At 42.6% G+C, this 22,338-nt stretch overlaps 1 protein-coding gene across 2 annotated transcripts in view; it reads right to left on the bottom strand.

The window, feature by feature from the left end:
* LOC138975334 (uncharacterized) overlaps positions 1-22,338 on the bottom strand; it is a 46,571-nt gene that overhangs the window by 11,752 nt on the left and 12,481 nt on the right. For both annotated transcript variants that reach the window (XM_070347993.1, XM_070347994.1), the window contains exons 2-11: positions 14,700-14,976; positions 12,746-12,915; positions 11,582-11,687; positions 10,889-10,989; positions 9,088-9,249; positions 7,778-7,871; positions 5,831-5,894; positions 5,295-5,425; positions 4,653-4,831; positions 2,995-3,144 (exon numbers count right to left, since the gene is read on the bottom strand). In XM_070347993.1, the coding sequence (XP_070204094.1) occupies positions 2,995-3,144; positions 4,653-4,831; positions 5,295-5,425; positions 5,831-5,894; positions 7,778-7,871; positions 9,088-9,249; positions 10,889-10,989; positions 11,582-11,687; positions 12,746-12,915; positions 14,700-14,898 (1,356 nt within the window). In that variant the 5' untranslated portion in view covers positions 14,899-14,976. The remainder of the gene's footprint in view (positions 1-2,994; positions 3,145-4,652; positions 4,832-5,294; positions 5,426-5,830; positions 5,895-7,777; positions 7,872-9,087; positions 9,250-10,888; positions 10,990-11,581; positions 11,688-12,745; positions 12,916-14,699; positions 14,977-22,338) is intronic.

Here is a 22,338-nt window from a genome sequence, read left to right as displayed (position 1 = left end):
TGTTTTCTCTCAGGAAGATATTTTACTCAGGCTTAATTTTTGTTTCTCTTGAGAAGACAATCGCTTTCCTCTGAAATTCACAGATCCATGACTGTCATTGTATGCCTGCATTATTAGTTGTCAGTAATTATTACATGTGCTGATTGTTCTCTTTGCCTGCGCGCGTATAGTATGTTGGTTATGTTTGGTCATAGTATGTTTGTTTATGTTTGGTCGTTATCTTGCCTGTGCGTGTATTGTATGTTTGGTCGCTTTCTTTGCCTGTGCATGTATAGTTTGTTGGTTATGTTTGGTCGGTTTCTTTGCCTGTGCGTGTATAGTATGCTTGGTCGATGTATGTATTGTAAAGCGCTAAGAGTAGACATTTTTCTAGAATAGCGCTATAAAAGTTTGCATTATTATTATTATTATCCAAGGAGATCTAGTTCTCCAGCCTGTATCTAACAAACAGGAGTACACGTGTGGCGTTGTTCTCTTTGTTCTGGTGGTTGTTGGTTGCTGAATGCTTCTCAGTCAAACGCAATAAAAGTGAGTTGAGCAAGCGAAATCATTTCTTGTTCTTTACTTCGCAAAGGTTCCCGCTCGACTGCCGAGATCTTTCACAAGTCTCGCGGTCTCACGTGATCATACAGGCACGCATCTTATTAGTGCAATGCGCAAAACAAACCAACAAGCGCGCAACAATGTCATGGACAGTCATCGTCTCTCACATGCATGCAGGAAAAAAGATAGGTAGCGCCATCCTGCATGGCGACTGGCTTTCCCCGGTGAGAAAGCATCCTGAATGTCCTGCATGGCGACTGGCTTTCCCCGGTGAGAAAGCAGCCTGAATGTCCTGCATGGCGACTGGCTTTCCCCGGTGAGAAAGCATCCTGAATGTCCTGCATGGCGACTGGCTTTCCCCGGTGAGAAAGCAGCCTGAATGTCCTGCATGGCGACTGGCTTTCCCCGGTGAGAAAGCAGCCTGAATGTCCTGCATGGCGACTGGCTTTCCCCGGTGAGAAAGCAGCCTGAATGTCCTGCATGGCGACTGGCTTCCCCCGGTGAGAAAGCAGCCTGAATGTCCTGCATGGCGACTGGCTTCCCCCGGTGAGAAAGCAGCCTGAATGTCCTGCATGGCGACTGGCTTTCCCCGGTGAGAAAGCATTCTGAATGTCCTGCAGGGCGACTGGCTTCCCCCGGTGAGAAAGCATTCTGAATGTCCTGCATGGCGACTGGCTTTCCCCGGTGAGAAAGCATCCTGTATGTCCTGCATGGCGACTGGCTTTCCCCGGTGAGAAAGCAGCCTGAATGTCCTGCATGGCGACTGGCTTTCCCCGGTGAGAAAGCATCCTGAATGTCCTGCATGGCGACTGGCTTCCCCCGGTGAGAAAGCAGCCTGAATGTCCTGCATGGCGACTGGCTTCCCCCGGTGAGAAAGCAGCCTGAATGTCCTGCATGACGACTGGCTTCCCCCGGTGAGAAAGCAGCCTGAATGTCCTGCATGGCGACTGGCTTCCCCCGGTGAGAAAGCAGCCTGAATGTCCTGCATGGCGACTGGCTTCCCCCGGTGAGAAAGCAGCCTGAATGTCCTGCATGGCGACTGGCTTCCCCCGGTGAGAAAGCAGCCTGAATGTCCTGCATGACGACTGGCTTCCCCCGGTGAGAAAGCAGCCTGAAAGTCCTGCATGGCGACTGGCTTTCCCCGGTGAGAAAGCAGCCTGAATGTCCTGCATGGCGACTGGCTTTCCCCGGTGAGAAAGCAGCCTGAATGTCCTGCATGGCGACTGGCTTTCCCCGGTGAGAAAGCATCCTGAATGTCCTGCATGGCGACTGGCTTTCCCCGGTGAGAAAGCATCCTGAATGTCCTGCATGGCGACTGGCTTCCCCCGGTGAGAAAGCAGCCTGAATGTCCTGCATGGCGACTGGCTTTCCCCGGTGAGAAAGCAGCCTGAATGTCCTGCATGGCGACTGGCTTTCCCCGGTGAGAAAGCATTCTGAATGTCCTGCAGGGCGACTGGCTTCCCCCGGTGAGAAAGCATTCTGAATGTCCTGCATGGCGACTGGCTTTCCCCGGTGAGAAAGCATCCTGTATGTCCTGCATGGCGACTGGCTTTCCCCGGTGAGAAAGCATTCTGAATGTCCTGCATGGCGACTGGCTTTCCCCGGTGAGAAAGCATTCTGAATGTCCTGCATGGCGACTGGCTTTCCCCGGTGAGAAAGCATTCTGAATGTCCTGCATGGCGACTGGCTTTCCCCGGTGAGAAAGCAGCCTGAATGTCCTGCATGGCGACTGGCTTTCCCCGGTGAGAAAGCATCCTGAATGTCCTGCATGGCGACTGGCTTTCCCCGGTGAGAAAGCATTCTGAATGTCCTGCATGGCGACTGGCTTCCCCCGGTGAGAAAGCATTCTGAATGTCCTGCATGGCGACTGGCTTTCCCCGGTGAGAAAGCATCCTGTATGTCCTGCATGGCGACTGGCTTTCCCCGGTGAGAAAGCATCCTGTATGTCCTGCATGGCGACTGGCTTTCCCCGGTGAGAAAGCATTCTGTATGTCCTGCATGGCGACTGGCTTTCCCCGGTGAGAAAGCAGCCTGAATGTCCATGAAGGTAACCTCACAGGACTATAAGAAAATCTTATCCTATCCAGGGGCGGATCAGTTCATTTTATGGGGGGGGGTTTCCAAAAGTATATTGTGAAGATATGGGTGTGAAGGCGCGAAGCGCCGAGCCGACGGCGCAAAGCGCCTAGCTTGCTAGAAAAAAAGGAGGCAAAATGGTGCAATCTGATGCATTCTGAGGATGATCATTACCAGTTTCAGGCAGCAGATTTTGTCACTGATTAATACCCCAAAAATTGAAACTCAACCCAAAAAAACAAACAAAAATATTTTTATTTTTTGGCTGGGGGGGGGTAGGGGGGTTTCCCGGAAATTCCAGAACCCCCCCCCCCCCCCCCCCCCCCCCTCGTCTGCCCCTGCTATCCTTATCCTTATCCAAGTGTGAAGACTTACATATCCCATGCGATCTTTGATGGTCTCATGTGTGCGTGCCATCTGAAACCACAGGAGACTGCAGATGATAGCGATGGTGATGCTGTTGATGATGTTGTACTTGGAGATGATGCGTGACCGAGAGTGCTTGAACGTCCGCCAGTTCAGCATCTGCAAAATGACCAGCAAAATTTGTTTTTTCTTTTTTCATTTTCATAATCTTATTGTCCCATCGCTGGGAAATTCGGGTCGCTTCCTCCCAGTGGAAAGCTAGCAGCAACAGAGTTGCGCTATCCAGGTATGTGTGTTTTGGTTTCAGCCACCTGCACTGATGGCAGAATGATCAAGGTTCTTTACGTGCCACAGTGGAAATGTTGGTCGCTTCCTCCCAGTGAAAAGCTAGCAGCAACAAGAGTTGTGCTACCCAGGTGTGTGTGTGTTGAGGTGTAATTAGCCACCTGCACTTATGGCAGAATGACCGAGGTCTTTTACGTGCCACAGTGGTGACACGGGGGTGGAACATGTATACCGTTTCTGTGGAAAGCTAGCAGCAACAAAGTCGCGCTACCAAGGTGTGTGTGTGTACGTGCCACAGTGGTGACACTGGGGTGGAACATGGATACCATCTCCGAGGAAAGCTAGCAGCAACAGAACCGCGCTACACAGTTGTGTGTGTATGTGCCACAGTGGTGACACTGGGGTGGAACATGTATACCGTTTCTGTGGAAAGCTAGCAGCAACAAAGTCGCGCTACCGAGGTGTGTGTGTGTACGTGCCACAGTGGTGACACTGGGGTGGAACATGGATACCGTCTCCGAGGAAAGCTAGCAGCAACAGAGTCGCGCTACCCAGGTGTGTGTGTGCTTAGGAGTATAATCAGCCACCTGCACGTATGGCAGAATGACCGAGGTCTTTTACGTGCCACAGTGGTGGGACACGGATACCATCTGTGAGACTGCACATAAAGTCGACTGGTGTCTGTCCCGGCCTGGATTTGAACCTGTGACCCTAAGATCACAAGTCCAGTGCTTTACCAACTGAGCTCCCATCTCTCAAAATTAACAAACAGGTTTCTCAAAAATAAGGCAGCATCTTGTCTAGACTGTGGAATGGTAGGGCCTATATCCTTAGAAGACATTGAACATTTTTCTGACGGTAAAACCCCCCATTTTAAGACTTGTTTAGGGCAGGGATGTAGCTCAGTCGGTAGCGCGCTGGATTTGTATCCAGTTGGCCGCTGTCAGCGTGAGTTCGTCCCCACGTTCGGCGAGAAATTTATTTCTGAGTCAACTTTGTGTGCAGACTCTCCTCGGTGTCCGAACACCCCCGTGTGTACACGCAAGCACAAGACCAAGTGCGCACGAAAAAGACCCTGTAATCCATGTCAGAGTTCGGTGGGTTATAGAAACACGAAAATACCCAGCATGCTTCCTCCGAAAATGGCGTATGGCTGCCTAAATGGCGGGGTAAAAAACGGTCATACACGTAAAATTCCACTCGTGCAAAAAACACGAGTGTACGTGGGAGTTTCAGCCCACGAACGCAGAAGAAGAAGAAGAAGACTTGTTTTTTCACACGGTCTGTTCATAACCTCTGTAAATTTACCTAATTTTTAAGACCCTTTTTTTTTTTTTTGGAAGACTAAAAAGATTTTTTATGGGAGGTTCCACTGTAACTACCTTGAACTGCATCCAGAAGCCTGTGGCCCAGCGTGGATTGGAGTCGAAGGTTTGTTTCTGCACCAGTGTCATTGTGTCTTTGTCCTTGATGATGTGACCCCCGTTGGATGTCGGTCCATCTCCGGTGGCTTTCGCACAGTCATGGTCCATCAAACTCAGCATCACATCTCCCGTGGAATCTTCAACACACAAGTATGCATGGAAAATTACTGAGGGCAAGCAGACACTGCATAACATACACATCGGAGTCAGTTATTTGCTGCTATCGTGTTTCTTACTATATATTACTGTGGGCAAGCGAACACTGCATAACATACACATCGGAGTCAGTTATTTGCTGCTATCGTGTTTCTTACTATATATTACTGTGGGCAAGCGAACACTGCAAACATACACATCAGAGTCAGTTATTTGCTGCCATCGTGTTTTGAACGAATCGACCACACGTTATTGTTTATCACCCTAAAGCGGGGAGCAACTATTCCACAGCGCTTGGAAATCCTGACAGAGATATTTTTGAACATTGTCTATTATCAGCGAATTACAATGATCATATGCATGTACCTGCAAACAGTGACAATGGAACACTAAATAAAACAAAAGTGTGTAAAAGTGAAAAATAAATTGCTCCATGCAGCTCACCTGTGTACAAGACAACGCTGCCAGAGTGAACTTGTGAAATCAAAGGGAGAGCAGCCTGATCTATACTGCTTGGATATGAACGTCCGTCTTTCCTCATGTGCCGTAACTTGGCAGGCCACAAGTCTGTAGATCTGGGGACCAAAAAATGGAGGAAAAAATCCATAATAATAATCATAATAATAATTCTCACACTTGGTATGGTCCTGGGTAGCCATACCAGCTGTAGAGACGTTAAAAAAATAATTAAACAAACAATCACTCTTAGTATGACTATACTACTGTCTTTAGTTGTATAACATAATTGTTTATGGTGTATACAATGATTCATCAACAATACAATGTTGTACATTAAGGCTTCTAAAGTCTGTGAAAATAGAGTCTTAAAAAGGAGGAATTAAGTCTTAAATGTGTGTGTTCGTATGTGTTTTTGTAAGCACACATGCGGACACATGTTTGCATACACAGGAGTGTGCATTCGAGTGTTTGCGCACAAACAAACTTGCTGATTTCTTTTCTCTTTCACTCAGCATACAGACCTCTTCTTCTCTGCCAAGTCGATGATCTTCTGCACTGTTTCTTCATCCTTTTTCACAGTTTCCACTAAAACACAGGCACCAGACATCATTTATTTAAATACTGCATCCCAAGCTTTGACACATGATGACATGAAGCATGTAGAATAACAGGCTAGAAAACAGGCACAAAACACATAACCAATTGTGATTGCTAACAAGACAGATAGGGAGTGCACATGCATGCGCGAGAGAGAGAGAGAGAGAGAGAGAGAGAGAGAGAGAGAGAGAGAGAGAGAGAGAGAGAGAGAGAGAGAGAGAGAGAGAGAGAATAATAATAATAAAGTGTATTTATATTGCGCCTATCCCTTACAAAAAACAAAAATATTTGGCTCTAAGCGCATTACAACATGTGAAGGACTTGGTACAATCAAGTCTGACAAGTACAACAGCACAATATACAGTCGGTCTCTTAGGTAAAAGCAGCTTCGACAGTTAAACACTTCTACTAAAAGATCCTCTAACAATTTACAAACATAGTTAAAGAACATCGAGTTAATAGGAATTAAAAAAAAAAAAGGTTCTTATAATAAAACTATCTAGCGAACGACGAAGAAGAAGAAGAATAAAACTATCAATGTCAATGTATAACAAGTCATTCAACGTAAATGGCCAAAGAACAACAATAAAACAATGGTGATAAAACAGTTATACTCAATGGCTAATAACGAGGCAGAGTTAAATAGTATCGACACAAGATTAAAACAAAACATATTTCTGGAGACGAATTAACAACAATAAAGCAATGGTGATAAAACAGTTTTACTCAATGGCTAATAGCGAGGCAGAATTAAATAGTATCGACACAAGATTTAAACTAAACATATTCCTGGAGACGCATTTAATAATTATACATGTATCAAATAATCAATGTACAAAATACAGCCCTCGCAAGCAACCCGCCCCCAGCCGGCCCACAGCGCGCTACGATGGCAAGCGACCCCTCTCCTTAATGTGGCAAATACTGAACAGTGCACACAACCAATTACTCGCATATACTCGTGTCGCTCACTCGCACACACACACAAACACACACACGGACAACATCGAATCACTCGCACAGGCTAGGGGTTGAAGTATTCCCGGAAGAGGTGTGTTTTTAGAGAGGACTTGAAGGAAGGGAGAGAGGTAGAAAGGCGGACAGACATGGGCAGAGAGTTCCAAATAGAGGGAGCTGTGTAGGTAAAGGCGCGCTTGCCGAAAGCGTTCAGTTTGACGCGTGGGACAACAAGGTGCCCTGCGTCAGCGGATCTGAGGTTGCGTGTGGGGACGTGTGGCTTTAAGAGCGAAGACAGGTAAGAAGGGGCAGAGTCTTGAAGGCTACGGTAACACAGGGTAGCTATTTTATATGTAATGCGTGCTTTGATTGGTAGCCAGTGAAGGGTCATGAGGAGAGGGGTGACATGGTCGCGCTTGCGCTTGCGCAGCACAAGACGTGCTGCATTGTTCATGATGCGCTGTAGGCGGTCTAGCTTGGCGTCTGGGAGGCCGGCTAGGAGCGAGTTGCAGTAATCCAGAGAGAAAGAGAGAGAGAGAGAGAGAGAGAGAGAGAGAGAGAGAGGGGGGGATACAACATACAAATATACACAGAGCAAGAGCCTTAGAGATAACGAGTAAATGGATTAAGAATCGTGATTGCCAGAAAGACAGATAGCAAGTGCACCTGTGGGCGTGCCAGAGAGAGAGAGAGAGAGAGAGAGAGAGAGAGAGAGAGAGAGAGAGAGAGAGAGAGAGAGAGAGAGAGAGAGAGAGAGAGAGAGGGAGAGAGAGGGGGGGGGGGGGGGTGGGGGGGAATACAACATACAAATATACACAGAGCAAGAGCCTGGTACTACGTATGGATTAAGATGTCCAGGCAGGCATTAAAAGCAAGAGAGATGAATTGTGCGTCTGCATAATAATCTCACTCACAGATGAAGTCTGCTGGATTGAAGTGAGGTTCACAAAAGAGATCCAACTCTTCAAAGAAACTCAAGGCTTTTCTTCCATCACCAAAATAGGCTACCTGTAAAAGTTAAAAAATGTCTATAATGTGAACACCAAAACTGGGTTATTTCAATGGTTTAGATTGATCAACAGAAGAAGTGAACCAATTTGCATAAAAATCCCATCCCCGATTACTGTACTTCCTCCGAAAACGGCGTATGGCTGCCTAAATGGTGGGGTAAAAAAACGGTCATACACGTAAAATTCCACTTGTGCAAAAAACCACGAGTGTACGTGGGAGTTTCAGCCCACGAACGCAGAAGAAGAAAAAGATTACTGTACAGGGGAACCCTTCTTTTACGACCCCCCAATTTAAGACTCCCTCCCATTTTTTATACCTTTTTTTCCTCAGACTTTCTGTTCATAGCCTTTGTAAATTTACCCCTGTTAGTAAGACTTCTTCCTTTAATAAAACCTCAAAAAAATCTGAGAAAATCAGTGGGTATTTTAGGTCTTGAGAGGGGGGTTTGTTCCCCTGTATCACCACTGCAATCAACAAACTTCTTCTTCTTCTTCAGCGTTCCAGAATTTTTCTGGTTACGTGTGAGCTCGTTTGTCCATTTGGGTTCCCCACACTATACTCTGAGAGCATAGTCAGCTCACTCCGCTTTCGTTGAGTAGGCATGCTGGGTATTTTTGTGTTTCCATAACCCACCGAACTCCGACATGGATTACAGGATCTTTTCCGTGCGCACTTGGTCTTGTGCCTGCGTGTACACACGAAGGGGGTTAAGTCACTAAGCAGGTCTGCACATAAGTTGACCTGGGAGATCGGAAAAATCTCTCCTCTTAACCCACCAGGCGGCAGCGACCAGGATTCGAACTCACGACCTCCAGATTAGGAGGCCGACGTCTTACCACCCCGCCACAGCGCCCGTCATACCTAACTAAAACCAAGACACATCAGCAGGGATAACACCAAAGAAAAGTGAAAAACCTGAAAGGCCAGGGTCCACGGCGAGAGGGTCAAAGAACAGCCTCTCCTGGTACCAAAATGCATGTTAATAAATGATAAAATCATACTCATTTTGCCTCCATCAACCATTTAAACTGAAAAAGTTTCTTTTTTTTAAAGTTTTACTTAAAAAAAAAACGGATTTTCCGGTTCTAAAAGTTTTCAAAAACCGGATTTTCGGCAAGAACCGGAGAGGTGTAAGCCCAGCATCAGGCGGATTCTCGTTAACGAGCAGAACTGACAGCACAGACCAACCAACACCCTGAGGAATGTAACGTACATGACCGTCTGCCAGGAGAAGGAGGTGGGTGAACATGTGGAAGATCTGGCTGGCCGGTTGGTGGATGGAGACCACCACGGCTTTGCCCGACTGCTCTGTGAACTTCTTCAACAGCTGCATCAGAGTGTACGCTGTGCTGGAGTCCAGGCCTGATGTGGGTTCCTAAGTACAACAAAAACACACATATACATAAATAAATAAACAATTTGAGTGATTAGGCCCCCCCCCAAAAAATAGTCTGTTTACGGTAACATAGGCACAAAAAATAGGGTCGGTAGGTCGGGATGTTTCCCCCCCCCCCTCCAAAAAACATATTTTTTAAGTTATTTTGCCAAAAAACAGACTTTTTTTTTTCTTTTCCAAATGCCCCCCCAAAAAGTCTAGGGTCGCGCGAAAAAATAGTGTCGGTCGGGATACAGTAAACAGACTATTCTTGTTGTTGTTGGCCTTACCATCCCGAAGAAGTCAGCGACTGTCTGACCAAAGTTAGATGAGGTAAGAAAACTTGAATGTCCATGTTCATTTTACACTAACAGGGACATTTTCTTTTAGCACCACATCACATTTCTAATAACACAAACACACGATAAAGAAGTTACCAAAACTGGTTGCCGTTGTGTTTACGTTTTGTTTTGACAATTTCAGCGATCACATAATTCTTTCTTTATTTGGTGTTTAACGTCGTTTTCAACCACGAAGGGTTATATCGCGACGGGGAAAGGGGGAAGATGGGATAGAGCCACTTGTCAATTGTTTCTTGTTCACAAAAGCACTAATCAAACATTTGCTCCAGGGGCTTGCAACGCAGTACAATATATTACCTTACTGGGAGAATGCAAGTTTCCAGTACATTTAAGGACTTGACATTTCTTACATACTGCTTGACTAAAATCTTTACAAAAATTGACTATTAATCTATACAAGAAACATTTAACAAGGGTAAAAGGAGAAACAGAATCCGTTAGTCGCCTCTTACGACATGCTGGGGAGCATCGGGTAAATTGTTCCCCCTAACCCGTGGGGGGAGATCACATAATACAGTGGAACCCTCTTTTTTAAGATCTCTCAAAATCTGAGAAGTCAGGTTTCAGAAAGGAGGGGGTCTTAAAGTTTGTTTGTTTGTTTGCTTAACGCCCAGCCGACCACGAAGGGCCATATCAGGGCGGTGCTGCTTTGACATATAATGTGCGCCACACACAAGACAGAAGTCGCAGCACAGGCTTCATGTCTCACCCAGTCACATTATTCTGACACCGGACCAACCAGTCCCAGCACTAACCCCATAATGCCAGACGCCAGGCGGAGCAGCCACTAGATTGCCAATTTTAAAGTCTTAGGTACGACCCGGCCGGGGTTCGAACCTACGACCTCCCGATCACGAGGCACACGCCTTACCACTAGGCCAACCGTGCCGGTTGGGTCTTAAAGTGGAGGTATACCTTTGTAAAGGTCATGAGTAGATAATCTGAAAATGTAAGACTTAAAGATGAGGGGGGGGGGGGGGGATCTTGAAAGGGGGATTCAATGCAGCATTGCAGTAAAAACAAACACTAATTTTAGACAACAGAAAATTCAGTGTGCAATTACTGACTGTATGGGTAAGAAAAGTGAAGAATTAAATCAAAGGTGTGTGTGTACATGCATGAATTTTGTGCCTGCATATATCCATCAATTCTGTACACCCACTATTTCAACTATTTACAAGCAAACATATGCAAACTGACATTTGACCCTCAAGCCCTTTTTTCCTGAACTGAAACAAGGGAAAAGAGCAATCAAAATACACCTAAGTGGCGCTCACATCCATTAACATGACGTCAGGATCCTTGATCAGCTCACATGCAATGCTCAGTCGCTTCTTCTCTCCGCCTGACAACCCTCGCAAGAACTGGTCACCAACCACTGAAATGGAGGACAACAGTTTTCTGTCAGACGTTGTCTAAAATAAAAGCAAGTCGCGTAAAGTGATATTAAAGAATTTAGTCAATCTGTTATTGGCTAAAAACTAAAAGATCGACACTGAAAACCCAGGATCAGTCATCACCAATACTAGTAAGACTTGGCTAGCCGAAACCCGAAGACCGAGACATGTCAAGTTGGTCTCCATGAAGCATGGGAAGATGGGACCTCATTTGCATTTTCTTTAATTTTGAACAAATTTCAGAATAAACATAACATATCTACATAATCAAATCTGGATTCAGCAAATGATAACGAATACAATGCAATAATTTCTTAAAATGTTATTGCAATTTCAGTGCACACACACACAGCACACATGCGCATACATGTGAGCAGCACACACACATACACACTTGTGCGCTCCATAACACATGCACACATGTGTATGCATGCACGTGTGCGACACACACACACACACACACACACACACACACACACACACACACACACACACACACACACACACACACACACACACACACACACACACACACACACACACAGATATGAAAAAATATGCTGCACATGATACCTGTGTTCCTGCACTTGTTGAGATCCAGCACGTCAATGATGTGATCAATCTTTGCCAGCTTCTCAGCAAGCGGAAGTTTCTCTGGTAGATACACCATGGCTGCAAACTACATCAGTAAACAAATCTGAATGTCATATTCCTCTCCTTCAATCATTATTCGCAAAGACTGCAGGTAAGGCAATAGATGCGTAGCCCTCTTTGCATTGTACTGAACAGATTATTGCACCATTACTTCCTAGCTAACATACATACATACATTTTTTTTTATTTTTTATTTTTTACATATTATGCAGACGTCAGCTAAAGATCTTTCTTTCTTTATTTGGTGTTTAACGTCGTTTTCAACCGTTCAAGGTTATATCGCGACGGAGAAAGGGGGGAGATGGGATAGAGCCACTTGTTAATTGTTTCTTGTTCACAAAAGCACTAATCAAAAAATTGCTCCAGGGGCTTGCAACGTAGTACAATATATGACCTTACTGGGAGAATGCAAGTTTCCAGTACAAAGGACTTAACATTTCTTACATACTGCTTGACTAAAATCTTTACAAACATTGACTATATTCTAGTCAGCTAAAGATAAATTAAATCATTACAATCAATCTACATGTGTGTGTGTGTGTGTGTGTGTGTGTGTGCAGTATGGATGTGGCAGACGTGTCTGTCTGGAGTACTTTAGGTGTTCTTACTTCGTATGTTTTATTGTTCTTATTTTTGTTTTTAAGGTTGTTGTCATATGTTGTTTTGGTTGTTTTAAGAGCAGATGAACCAGTCACTTTTTCATCCATTGTAATTAATTGTATGGACAATAAATTGTCTTATCTTATCACACACATACACTTAAACTTCTCTCTCTGGGGACACCCCCCCCCCCCCCTTTTAACATTGAGCAAGTAATGTGTTGGGCTCATGATGATGTTGATGGGGTGCATACAGAAGCATCATATCGTATATCATATGTTACAGTAAATTCATCAAACCAGTCAATTTGTAAATTCACTCCGTAAATTTACCAATTTACTGAAAAATTCAGGAAATTTACAAATTTACTGAGTTTGACACCCAGGAAATTTACAAATTTACTGGTTTGATGAATTTACTGTAACATATATATGCCATATCAAATAGAAGTGCACTCAAATGAAAGCAAAAAAACATACTTACATACAGAGTTTCCCACAGTGTCAGTTTGGACAGAAATATATCCTGCTGCAGAACGTAGCATGTTCTTTTCCTCACTTTTTTGGTCATGGGCTGCCCGTCCAGAGTGATTTCCCCTGATGTGACGGTGGCGCGTCCAGACAGAGCATTTAGCAGAGTTGTCTTTCCTGAGCCTGTAACACATTGAATTAAAATTAATTATCACAGACAGTTACAGAATGCAGATCGAGTTTACATGTACAAGGGTCAGAACATAAGAACACCGCCCGACTTTGAGGAAAAGTCAGAGAATGTATATTTCACCTGTTTGCAACCAATGATTTATGAATACTATTTTTATCTATGTCCCCAGTGGACTCCACAAACTTTTTCCAGTGGATTTACTTTAGCCCCTCCATACTGCTCTAAAAGATTAGTCCTTTGGCAGTACAATGTATGCGTAAAGTAATCCATACACACCAAAAGGTCATTTTAACCTAAAATCCTTGCTGACAAAAAATCCTGAAGTTACAAAAATGTTCACACCATACCACTTTTTCAGTTATGAAATTTACGTTTTAGAATATCAGTACATGTACACTTAAATAGGTGCAGCTGGACCCATGCTAAATGTCATCCTGGATTCCACATGCTGTTGTTACATCTTGTTTGTATACAGTAGATTCCCCCCTTATTTCAGACTTTCAAATTTAATACCGATTTTCTCAGATATAGTAGGTCTTAAAATGAGGGGGGGGTTACTGCACAGGCTTTTCCCATCCCTCCATCCCCTCAAATCTACTTGACAGGTGTCAGGTCCCTCCACCTTACACATGAGAAAAACGAGATGAATTAAGTCATCATAACAACTGGAAACTGAACCATCATCCTTTTCAGGGTACATGTAGTATATAAATTATAATACACTTAACATTCATGTTTTTCAAGTAGAGTTAATGATCATGATGAAAAATGCATGAGAGAGAGAGAGAGAGAGAGAGAGAGAGAGAGAGAGAGAGAGAGAGAGAGAGAGAGAGAGAGAGAGAGAGAGAGAGAGAGAGAGAGAGACTCAGAGAGAGACTCAGAGAGAGAGAGAGAGACTCAGAGAGAGAGAGAGAGAGAGAGAGAGAGAGAGAGAGAGAGAGAGAAATGTTTCATGCTTTTTGATGATACAGTTAAGAGTACAACATCAAACATAATTTTTTTTGCAGAAAATTGTGGTAATCATGTAGGTCCCGAAGTCATTAATAATAGTCAATACATCTGCAAGATCGACTTTCTGTTACTAAAGATACCTGTCAATTCTAACCTGGTGTTTTTCTTTTTCTTTAATGCAGACCTTTGTTCTGAATGATAAAGACCACTAGGTTGCTCTAATGCATTTGCACTTAAAAGTTACCATATTGATTAAGTGAAAATGGATATTTATATTATGTTTGAAAAATTCACTGTAAGTTTAATTGCAAAACTGAACTGATTTATAAGTAAAACAAAACATTACTTTTTTTTAACAGGACCAGTTTAAGTTTCCTAGCTCTACTACTGTAACACTGCTCTTTAACTTTAAGATCAAGAAATTACCAATCACTCTGATAATTACGCAGAAAAAAGCATCCTCTTTGAGTTTGACATTAAGACACACAGACAAAATGTAATCACTTGTCACATATATTCATACATGTACAAAATCACTATGCATGTCAGTTGTCACATTCATACATACATATGTGTACTTTGCATTGTAACACTTATACACACACAGTCACAGACAGACAGACAGACAGACAGACAGACACACACCCATACACACACACAAACCCAAAGAGAGAGAGACACACACTGTGTCAGGCTCACACACACACACACACACACACACACACAAACACACACCCACACACATACACCAACACACACACACAAACACACACACACACACACACAAACACACACACACAGAACCAGTGCATACATTACTCACCACTAGGACCCATCACCGCCAAGACTTCGCCGCTGTTCGCAATTCCACTAACGTCCTGCAGAATCTGGGTGCCATTGATGTGAACGTTCACATCTCTGAAGAGAAACTCCATGGGCGAACCATTCCTCATATCATCGTCGGCAACTCTGTCATACATTTCATTCTGAGAGTGAGACGAGAGGTGCGGAGATGTTGACATGGTGGAGGAGAGTCAGGTAGCACTGGTCCAACAGGTAAAACACGAGTCACATCGGGCTGACACTTCCTTCACCTAAATCTGAATAACGAAAAAGGAGAAGAAAATGTATTGATAAAAAAATGAATGAGAATGAATTAGTCGATACAGCGGAACCCCCCCCCCCCCCTTTAAGACCTTCCAATTTGTAACTCCCTCCCTTTTAAGACCTTATTTTTTCAGATTTTCTGTTCATAGTTACCTCTGTAAATTTACCTCCATTTTAAGACTCCCTCCTTTTCAAGATCTGATTTTCTCAGATTTTTGGAGGTTGTAGAGCGGAAACACAGCCTTTTTTTGGTTCACAAAATCTTCTAAACAGCTGCCACTAAAAACTCGGAGCATTTCAAAACCTTTGAAGGAATTCTTGTTAGCTTAGACCCTAAGTGGATGATGATCTCCAAATAAAGGACATTACCTTCTGCTGTCGCTTTCAGTATTAATCTTAATTGCCAAACTATACCTGCATTGACAGGCCACCTGCAATGTAAGGACAGTACTTTTGGCTGGTCCAAAGGACCATTCATCGCAGGTACCACTGTCTCTACTACAGATACTATCCTTCCCCTGCAACAATGTCATGCTACAAACCACCTTAGGTTGGTCCAGGCAGGTACCACTGTCTCTACTACAGATACTATCCTTCCCCTGCAACAATGTCAGGCTTTGACATGGGATAGCATCATTGATTTGTCACACATCAAAAACCAACTTCTTCTTCTGCGTTCGTGGGCTGAAACTCCCACATACACTCGTGTTTTTGCACGAGTGGAATTTTACATGTATGACCGTTTTTACCCCGCCATTTAGGCAGCCATACGCCGCTTTCGAAGGGAGCATGCTGGGTATTTTCGTGTTTCTATAACCCACCGAACTCTGATATGGATTACAGGATCTTTTCCGTGCGCACTTGGTCTTGTGCTTGCGTGTACACACGAAGGGGGATAAGCCACTAGCAGGTCTGCACATAAGTTGACCTGGGAGATCGGAAAAATCTCCACACTTAACCCACCAGGCTTTGACCTTTGACCATTAATATGTTCCTCTATAAGTCCTTGTAGAATCTTAATCCACCAATAACTCCCTAACCGTGTGTTTGACTGGTCCCAATTTTTGTAAGGACCGTCTTAGGAATGTATAGAACCTGTTCACCAAGTTTGGTGACGATCGGTCCGTTCATTCTTGAGATCTATATGCGAACACAAACACACACCCAAACAAACAAACACATCAAGCGAATCCTATACACACCCCTATACCGGGGGTGTAATGATCACTGGACATTTAAAAAAAAAAAACATATACAAAATAGAACAATTATTTATACAATGTTGTATACATACAAACTGCTTCATTTTCATTTGCAAGACAAGAAAGAGAAAGTTTAAAATTAAGTTTTGATGAAGCAGAGCTGCAGACTGTCAGGGCTAATGTGATAATTATTAGCTTTTTATGGTGACACCAAGGACGGCCTAAAGATTCTCCAATTTGTTTCAACCTCTATAATACCATTTTTGTCAATCATTTGCAAAAGAAAATGAATCAATTAACAACATTCCTGAAAGGTTACTGAAATCTTTCAACAACAACAAACAGAAAAACAAACAAGTCGCGTAAGGCGAAAATACAACATTTAGTCAAGCTCAGTCGAACTCACAGAATGAAACTGAACGCACTGCATTTTCGTGGCAAAGGCAGTGAAATTGACAATCCAGAAAAGTGCGGTAGCGGTAGCGCTGAGGAGGATAGCACGCTTTTCTATATTTCTATTCTTTTTTACTTTCTGAACGTGTTTTTAATCCAAACATATATAATGTTTTTAGAATCAGGAACGGACAAGGAATAAGATGAAATTGTTTAAAAGTAGTTTACTCTGAATCGCTCTACACACACACACACACACACAGACACACACATACACCATGACCCTCGTCTCGATTCCCCCCTCTATGTTAAAACATTTAGTCAAAACTTGACTAAATGTAACAAGTCGCGTAAGGCGAAAATACAACATTTAGTCAAGCTCAGTCGAACTCACAGAATGAAACTGAACGCATTGCATTTTTTCCGCAAGACCGTACACTCGTAGTCGTAGCATCGTCTGTCCACCGCTCGTGGCAAAGGCAGTGAAATTAACAATCCAGAAAAGCGTGGTAGCGGTTGCGCTGAGGAGGATAGCACGCTTTTCTATATCTCTATTCTTTTTTACTTTATGAACGTGTTTTTAATCCAAACATATCATATCTATATGTTTTTGGAATCAGTAAAGGACAAGGAATAAGATGAAATTGTTTTTAAATCGATTTCGGAAATTTAATTTTAATCATAATTTTTATATTTTTAATTTTCAGAGCTTGTTTTTAATCCGAATATAACATATTTATATGTTTTTGGAATCAGAAAATGATGAAAAATAAGATAAACGTAATTTTGGATCGTTTTATAAAAAAATAATTTTAATTAAAATTTTCAGATTTTTAATGACCAAAGTCATTAATTAATTTTTAAGCCTCCAAGCTGAAATGCAATACCAAAGTCTGGCCTTCGTCGAAGATTGCTTGGCCAAAATTTCTATCAATTTGATTGAAAAATGAGGGTGTGACAGTGCCGCCTCAACTTTTACAAAATGCCGGATATGACGTCATCAAAGACATTTATAAAAAAAATGAAAAAAAAGTCTGGGGATATCATACCCAGGAACTCTCATGTAAAATTTCATAAAGATCGGTCCAGTAGTTTACTCTGAATCGCTCTACACACACACACACACACACACACACATACACCACGACCCTCGTCTCGATTCCCCCTCTATGTTAAAACATTTAGTCAAAACTTGACTAAAATGTAACAAGTCGCGTAAGGCGAAAATACAACATTTAGTCAAGTAGCTGTCGAACTCACAGAATGAAACTGAACGCAATGCCATTTTTCAGCAAGACCGTATACTCGTAGCATCGTCAGTCCACCGCTCATGGCAAAGGCAGTGAAATTGACAAGAAGAGCGGGGTAGTAGTTGCACTAAGAAGGAATATAGCACGCTTTTCTGTACCTTTCTTTGTTTTAACTTTCTGAGCGTGTTTTTAATCCAAACATATCATATCTATATGTTTTTGGAATCAGGAACTGACAAGGAATAAGATGAAAGTGTTTTTAAATTGATTTGGACAATTTAATTTTGATAATAATTTTTATATATTTAATTTTCAGAGCTTGTTTTTAATCCAAATATAACATATTTATATGTTTTTGGAATCAGAAAATTATGGAAAATAAGATGAACGTAAATTTGGATCGTTTTATAAATTTTTATTTTTTTTTACAATTTTCAGATTTTTAATGACCAAAGTCATTAATTAATTTTTAAGCCACCACGCTGAAATGCAATACCGAAGTCCGGGCTTCGTCGAAGATTACTTGACCAAAATTTCAACCAATTTGGTTGAAAAATGAGGGCGTTACAGTGCCGCCTCAACTTTCACGAAAAGCCGGATATGACGTCATCAGACATTTATCAAAAAAATGAAAAAAACGTTCGGGGATTTCATACCCAGGAACTCTCATGTCAAATTTCATAAAGATCGGTCCAGTAGTTTGGTCTGAATCGCTCTACACACACACACGCACAGACAGACAGACACACATACACCACGACCCTCGTTTCGATTCCCCCTCTATGTTAAAACATTTAGTCAAAACTTGACTAAAATGTAAAAAGGAAAGGGTAATACACTACACATGCAATGCAATTTTTACAGCCCGTGACCCTGCTCCACAACTGGCAAATACAAGTGCATTGAAACAGGTTACTGGTGCGTGCACAGTACGTTGAACCCTGAACTGTGCACACTGCTGACGTTATGCTGTTCACATATACTGATGGTTCAAAGACCATGTCATTTCAGGCACTTCAGTTATATACCAACATAACCCTATCATTGAGTTTCACTCATGGTGACGTCCGCAGAGCTAGCTGTTGACAGGCATCATTTTCCATTACTCAACACCAGTGTTTCCATGACGGTACATTCGACACGTTAAGTGGTGACTTTTTTTTTGTTTGTTTGCTTAACGCCCAGCCGACCACGAAGGGCCATATCAGGGCGGTGCTGCTTTGACATATAACGTGCGCCACACACAAGACAGAAGTCGCAGCACAGGCTTCATGTCTCACCCAGTCACATTATTCTGACACCAGACCAACCAGTCCTAGCACTAACCCCATAATGCCAGACGCCAGACGGAGCAGCCACTAGATTGCCAATTTTAAAGTCTTAGGTATGACCCGGCCGGGGTTCGAACCCACGACCTCCCGATCACGGGGCGGACGCCTTACCGCTAGGCCACCGTGCCGGTAAGTGGTGACTGTCAGCATGACAGAAATCAAGCCAACACTTTTCATTTTACTTAATAGGTAGAGGGTGGTGTCATAAGCGATGCAATTTTATCTAAAGACGTAATTAAAGCGGTACAGTTGGATTGCTCTGAACAAAACAAAATCGATACAAGATAGTTTACTTGCCACAGGCCTTCAAACTATTCGGTATTTAGCTGAGTGACGTTTGCTCCCGACTATATTTTGTAAGAAAGCAATGCGTACTAAGAATGTGTGAGACCCTTGAGAGTTCATGTGAAGTTCATGTAGGTACTTAAAGACGAAGTTCATGTGAAGTTCATGATTATACAGCCTATTAGTGTGACACAATGTCAGGGTCAATGGCATGATGAGTGGTTTAAAATGTATCATAGTCAGCAGTGCATGTTTCTCATCTTGTTGGCTCAATGGAGACAAGAGAGAAATGTATTTAAAGTTCCTCTAATCTGACTTTCAATGAACAGACTCCTTTAAGCCTTTCAGTTTCGCACTAAATTCCTCTCCGGGACAGTGTGCTGAGATTATGTTGCATGTTTTCAAGATCCAATACACACTTTTGAAATACAAGAAATAGGCCTGCAGGCACCCTGTTGTGGTATGGCTAACCAAAACACAAGGCATCCCCAGTCCCCCAAAGACAGCATGTGGCAGTGATAAAAACAAACTTTTTTGCATTTACACAACTGTTGAGAATGCTGAAGAAGAATGAAGAAGCTTCAGTGGGAAAACAATCCCTGAATGTGCCTGAAAGTGTTTATTGATTTTGTGTGTGTGTGTGTGGGGGGGGGGGTGAGGGTGAGTGCGTGCGTGTGTGTGTGTGCTTTTGTTTGTGTGTGTGTGGGTGTGCATGTGTGTGTGTGAGATCATGTGCCTGTGTGTGTGCAAACAAATGCCACCCTTATGTGCATGCATATTGCGTGCCTGTGTGAGAGAATCAATAACAGAACGCCCTACTAATTTAGCCATGGGTATCGATCATCCCCATCTGAATCATTATGCTTTGCTGTCACCTTTCTTCTCCTGTTCGCTTGCGGTGTGTAATGGCTTACAGTCTGTGTCCTACTTGTTGCCCTGTGATGGGCAGACTCTCTGCAAAGTACATGTGATACTCAGCTGTTCAACTCTTTGTAAGGCCAAAAAAAAAAAAAGGTCTGTTTACGGTAACATAGGCCAAAAAAAATAGAGTCGGTAGGTTGGGATTTTTTTTTTTTTTCCCCAAAAAAACCATATTTTTAAGTTATTTTGCCAAAACAAGAAGAGCAAACGCTCGATCGAGTCACTTTCGCAGTTCTGAATATTATATGAGGCATCAGATGGACAGGAAGAAATTGCTATTCACAACACAATACAGATGTAAATAATTTGATGTAAAGAATAATCCTATAAAGTTTGAATCAAATCCGATGAATAGTTTCAGAGATATGATATTTCAATTTTTTTCCTTCAAGACATACCTGTGACCTTGAAAAAGGTCAAAGGTCACCAAAGCAGACGTCAAAGTGTAGAGGTCACTGGGAGTCACGTTCACATAAAATTTGAGCCCGGTCACTTTTATAGTTTCCGAGAAAAGCCCAACGTTAAGTTGTGTGTTGCCGAACAGAAAAGGCTAGTTATCTCCCTTGTTTTTCTGATAACGTTCGTAAAAGGCTACAGATGTAAATACTTTGATGTAAAGAATAATCCTACAAAGTTTCAATCACATCCGATGAACTTTGTCAAAGATATAAAATGTCTAATTTTTCCTTTGACGCTGACCTGTGACCTTGAAAAAGGTCAAAGGTCAACGAAACCATCGTTAAAGTGTAGAGGTCATTGGAGGTCACGACTAAACAAAATATGAGCCGGATCGCTTTGATAGTTTCCGAGAAAAGTCCAACGTTAAGGTGGTGTCTAAGGACGGCCGGCCGGACGGCCGGCCGGACGGCCGGCCGGACAGACTAACACTGACCGATTACATAGAGTCACTTTTTCTCAAGTGACTCAAAAAACCAAAAGATTTTTTTTTCCCCCCATAAATGCCAAAAAAAAGTCTAGGGTCGCGCGAAAAAAATAGAGTCTGTCGGGTTACCGTAAACAGACCTTTTTTTTTTTTTGGCCTAACCATGCAGAGACTGCCCCAGCTTGTTTCGCTGTTGTGATCCTCTGGTGCTCTTTTTTTCTTTCGTCCTTTTTACATTTAGTCAAGTTTTGACTAAATGTTTTAACATAGAGGGGGAATCCAGACGAGGACGTTTTTTTCATTTTTTTCGATAAATGTCTCTGATGACGTCATATTCGGCTTTTTGTAAAAGTTGAGGCGGCACTGTCACACCCTCTTTTTTCGATCAAATTGATTGAAATTTTTGTAAAGCAATCTTCGACGAAGGCCGGACTTTGGTATTGCATTTCAGCTTGGAGGCTTAAAAATTAATTAATGACTTTGGTCATTAAAAATCTGACAATTGTAATTAATTTTTTTTTATAAAACGATCCAAATTTACGTTCATCTTATTCTTCATCATTTTCTGATTCCAAAAACATATAAATATGTTATAAATAAAAACAAGCTCTGAAAATTAAAAATATAACAATTATGATCAAAATAACATTTCCGAAATCGATTTAAAAACAATTTCATCTTATTCCTTGTCGGTTCCTGATTCCAAAAACATATATATAGATATGATATGTTTGGATTAAAAACACGCTCAGACAGTTAAAACGAAGAGATGTACAGAAAAGCGTGCTATGCAGCACAGCGAAGCCACTACCGCACTAAACAGGCTCGTCAGTTTCACTGCGTTTTGCACGAGCGGCGGACTACGGTCATTGTGAAAAAATGCAGTGTGTTGAATTTCATTCTGTGAGTTCCACAGCTTGACTAAATGTGGTAATTTCGCCTTACGCGACTTGTTCTTCTTTGAAATCAGAAGTAGAGAACAAAGCCTGCACACCTGAGTTTAAGAAGGGAGGTGTGTGTGTGTGGAGGGAGGGGGGGACTGAGATAGTAGGAGCATGGAAAGGAGGAAGAAAAACAAAAAAGCAAAATC

This window comes from Littorina saxatilis, linkage group LG9 (genome assembly GCF_037325665.1).
Source record: "Littorina saxatilis isolate snail1 linkage group LG9, US_GU_Lsax_2.0, whole genome shotgun sequence".
Lineage (NCBI taxonomy): Eukaryota > Metazoa > Mollusca > Gastropoda > Littorinimorpha > Littorinidae > Littorina > Littorina saxatilis.
The sequence above is the reverse complement of the archived record's forward strand: the minus strand, read 5'-3'. Positions and strand labels throughout refer to the sequence as shown.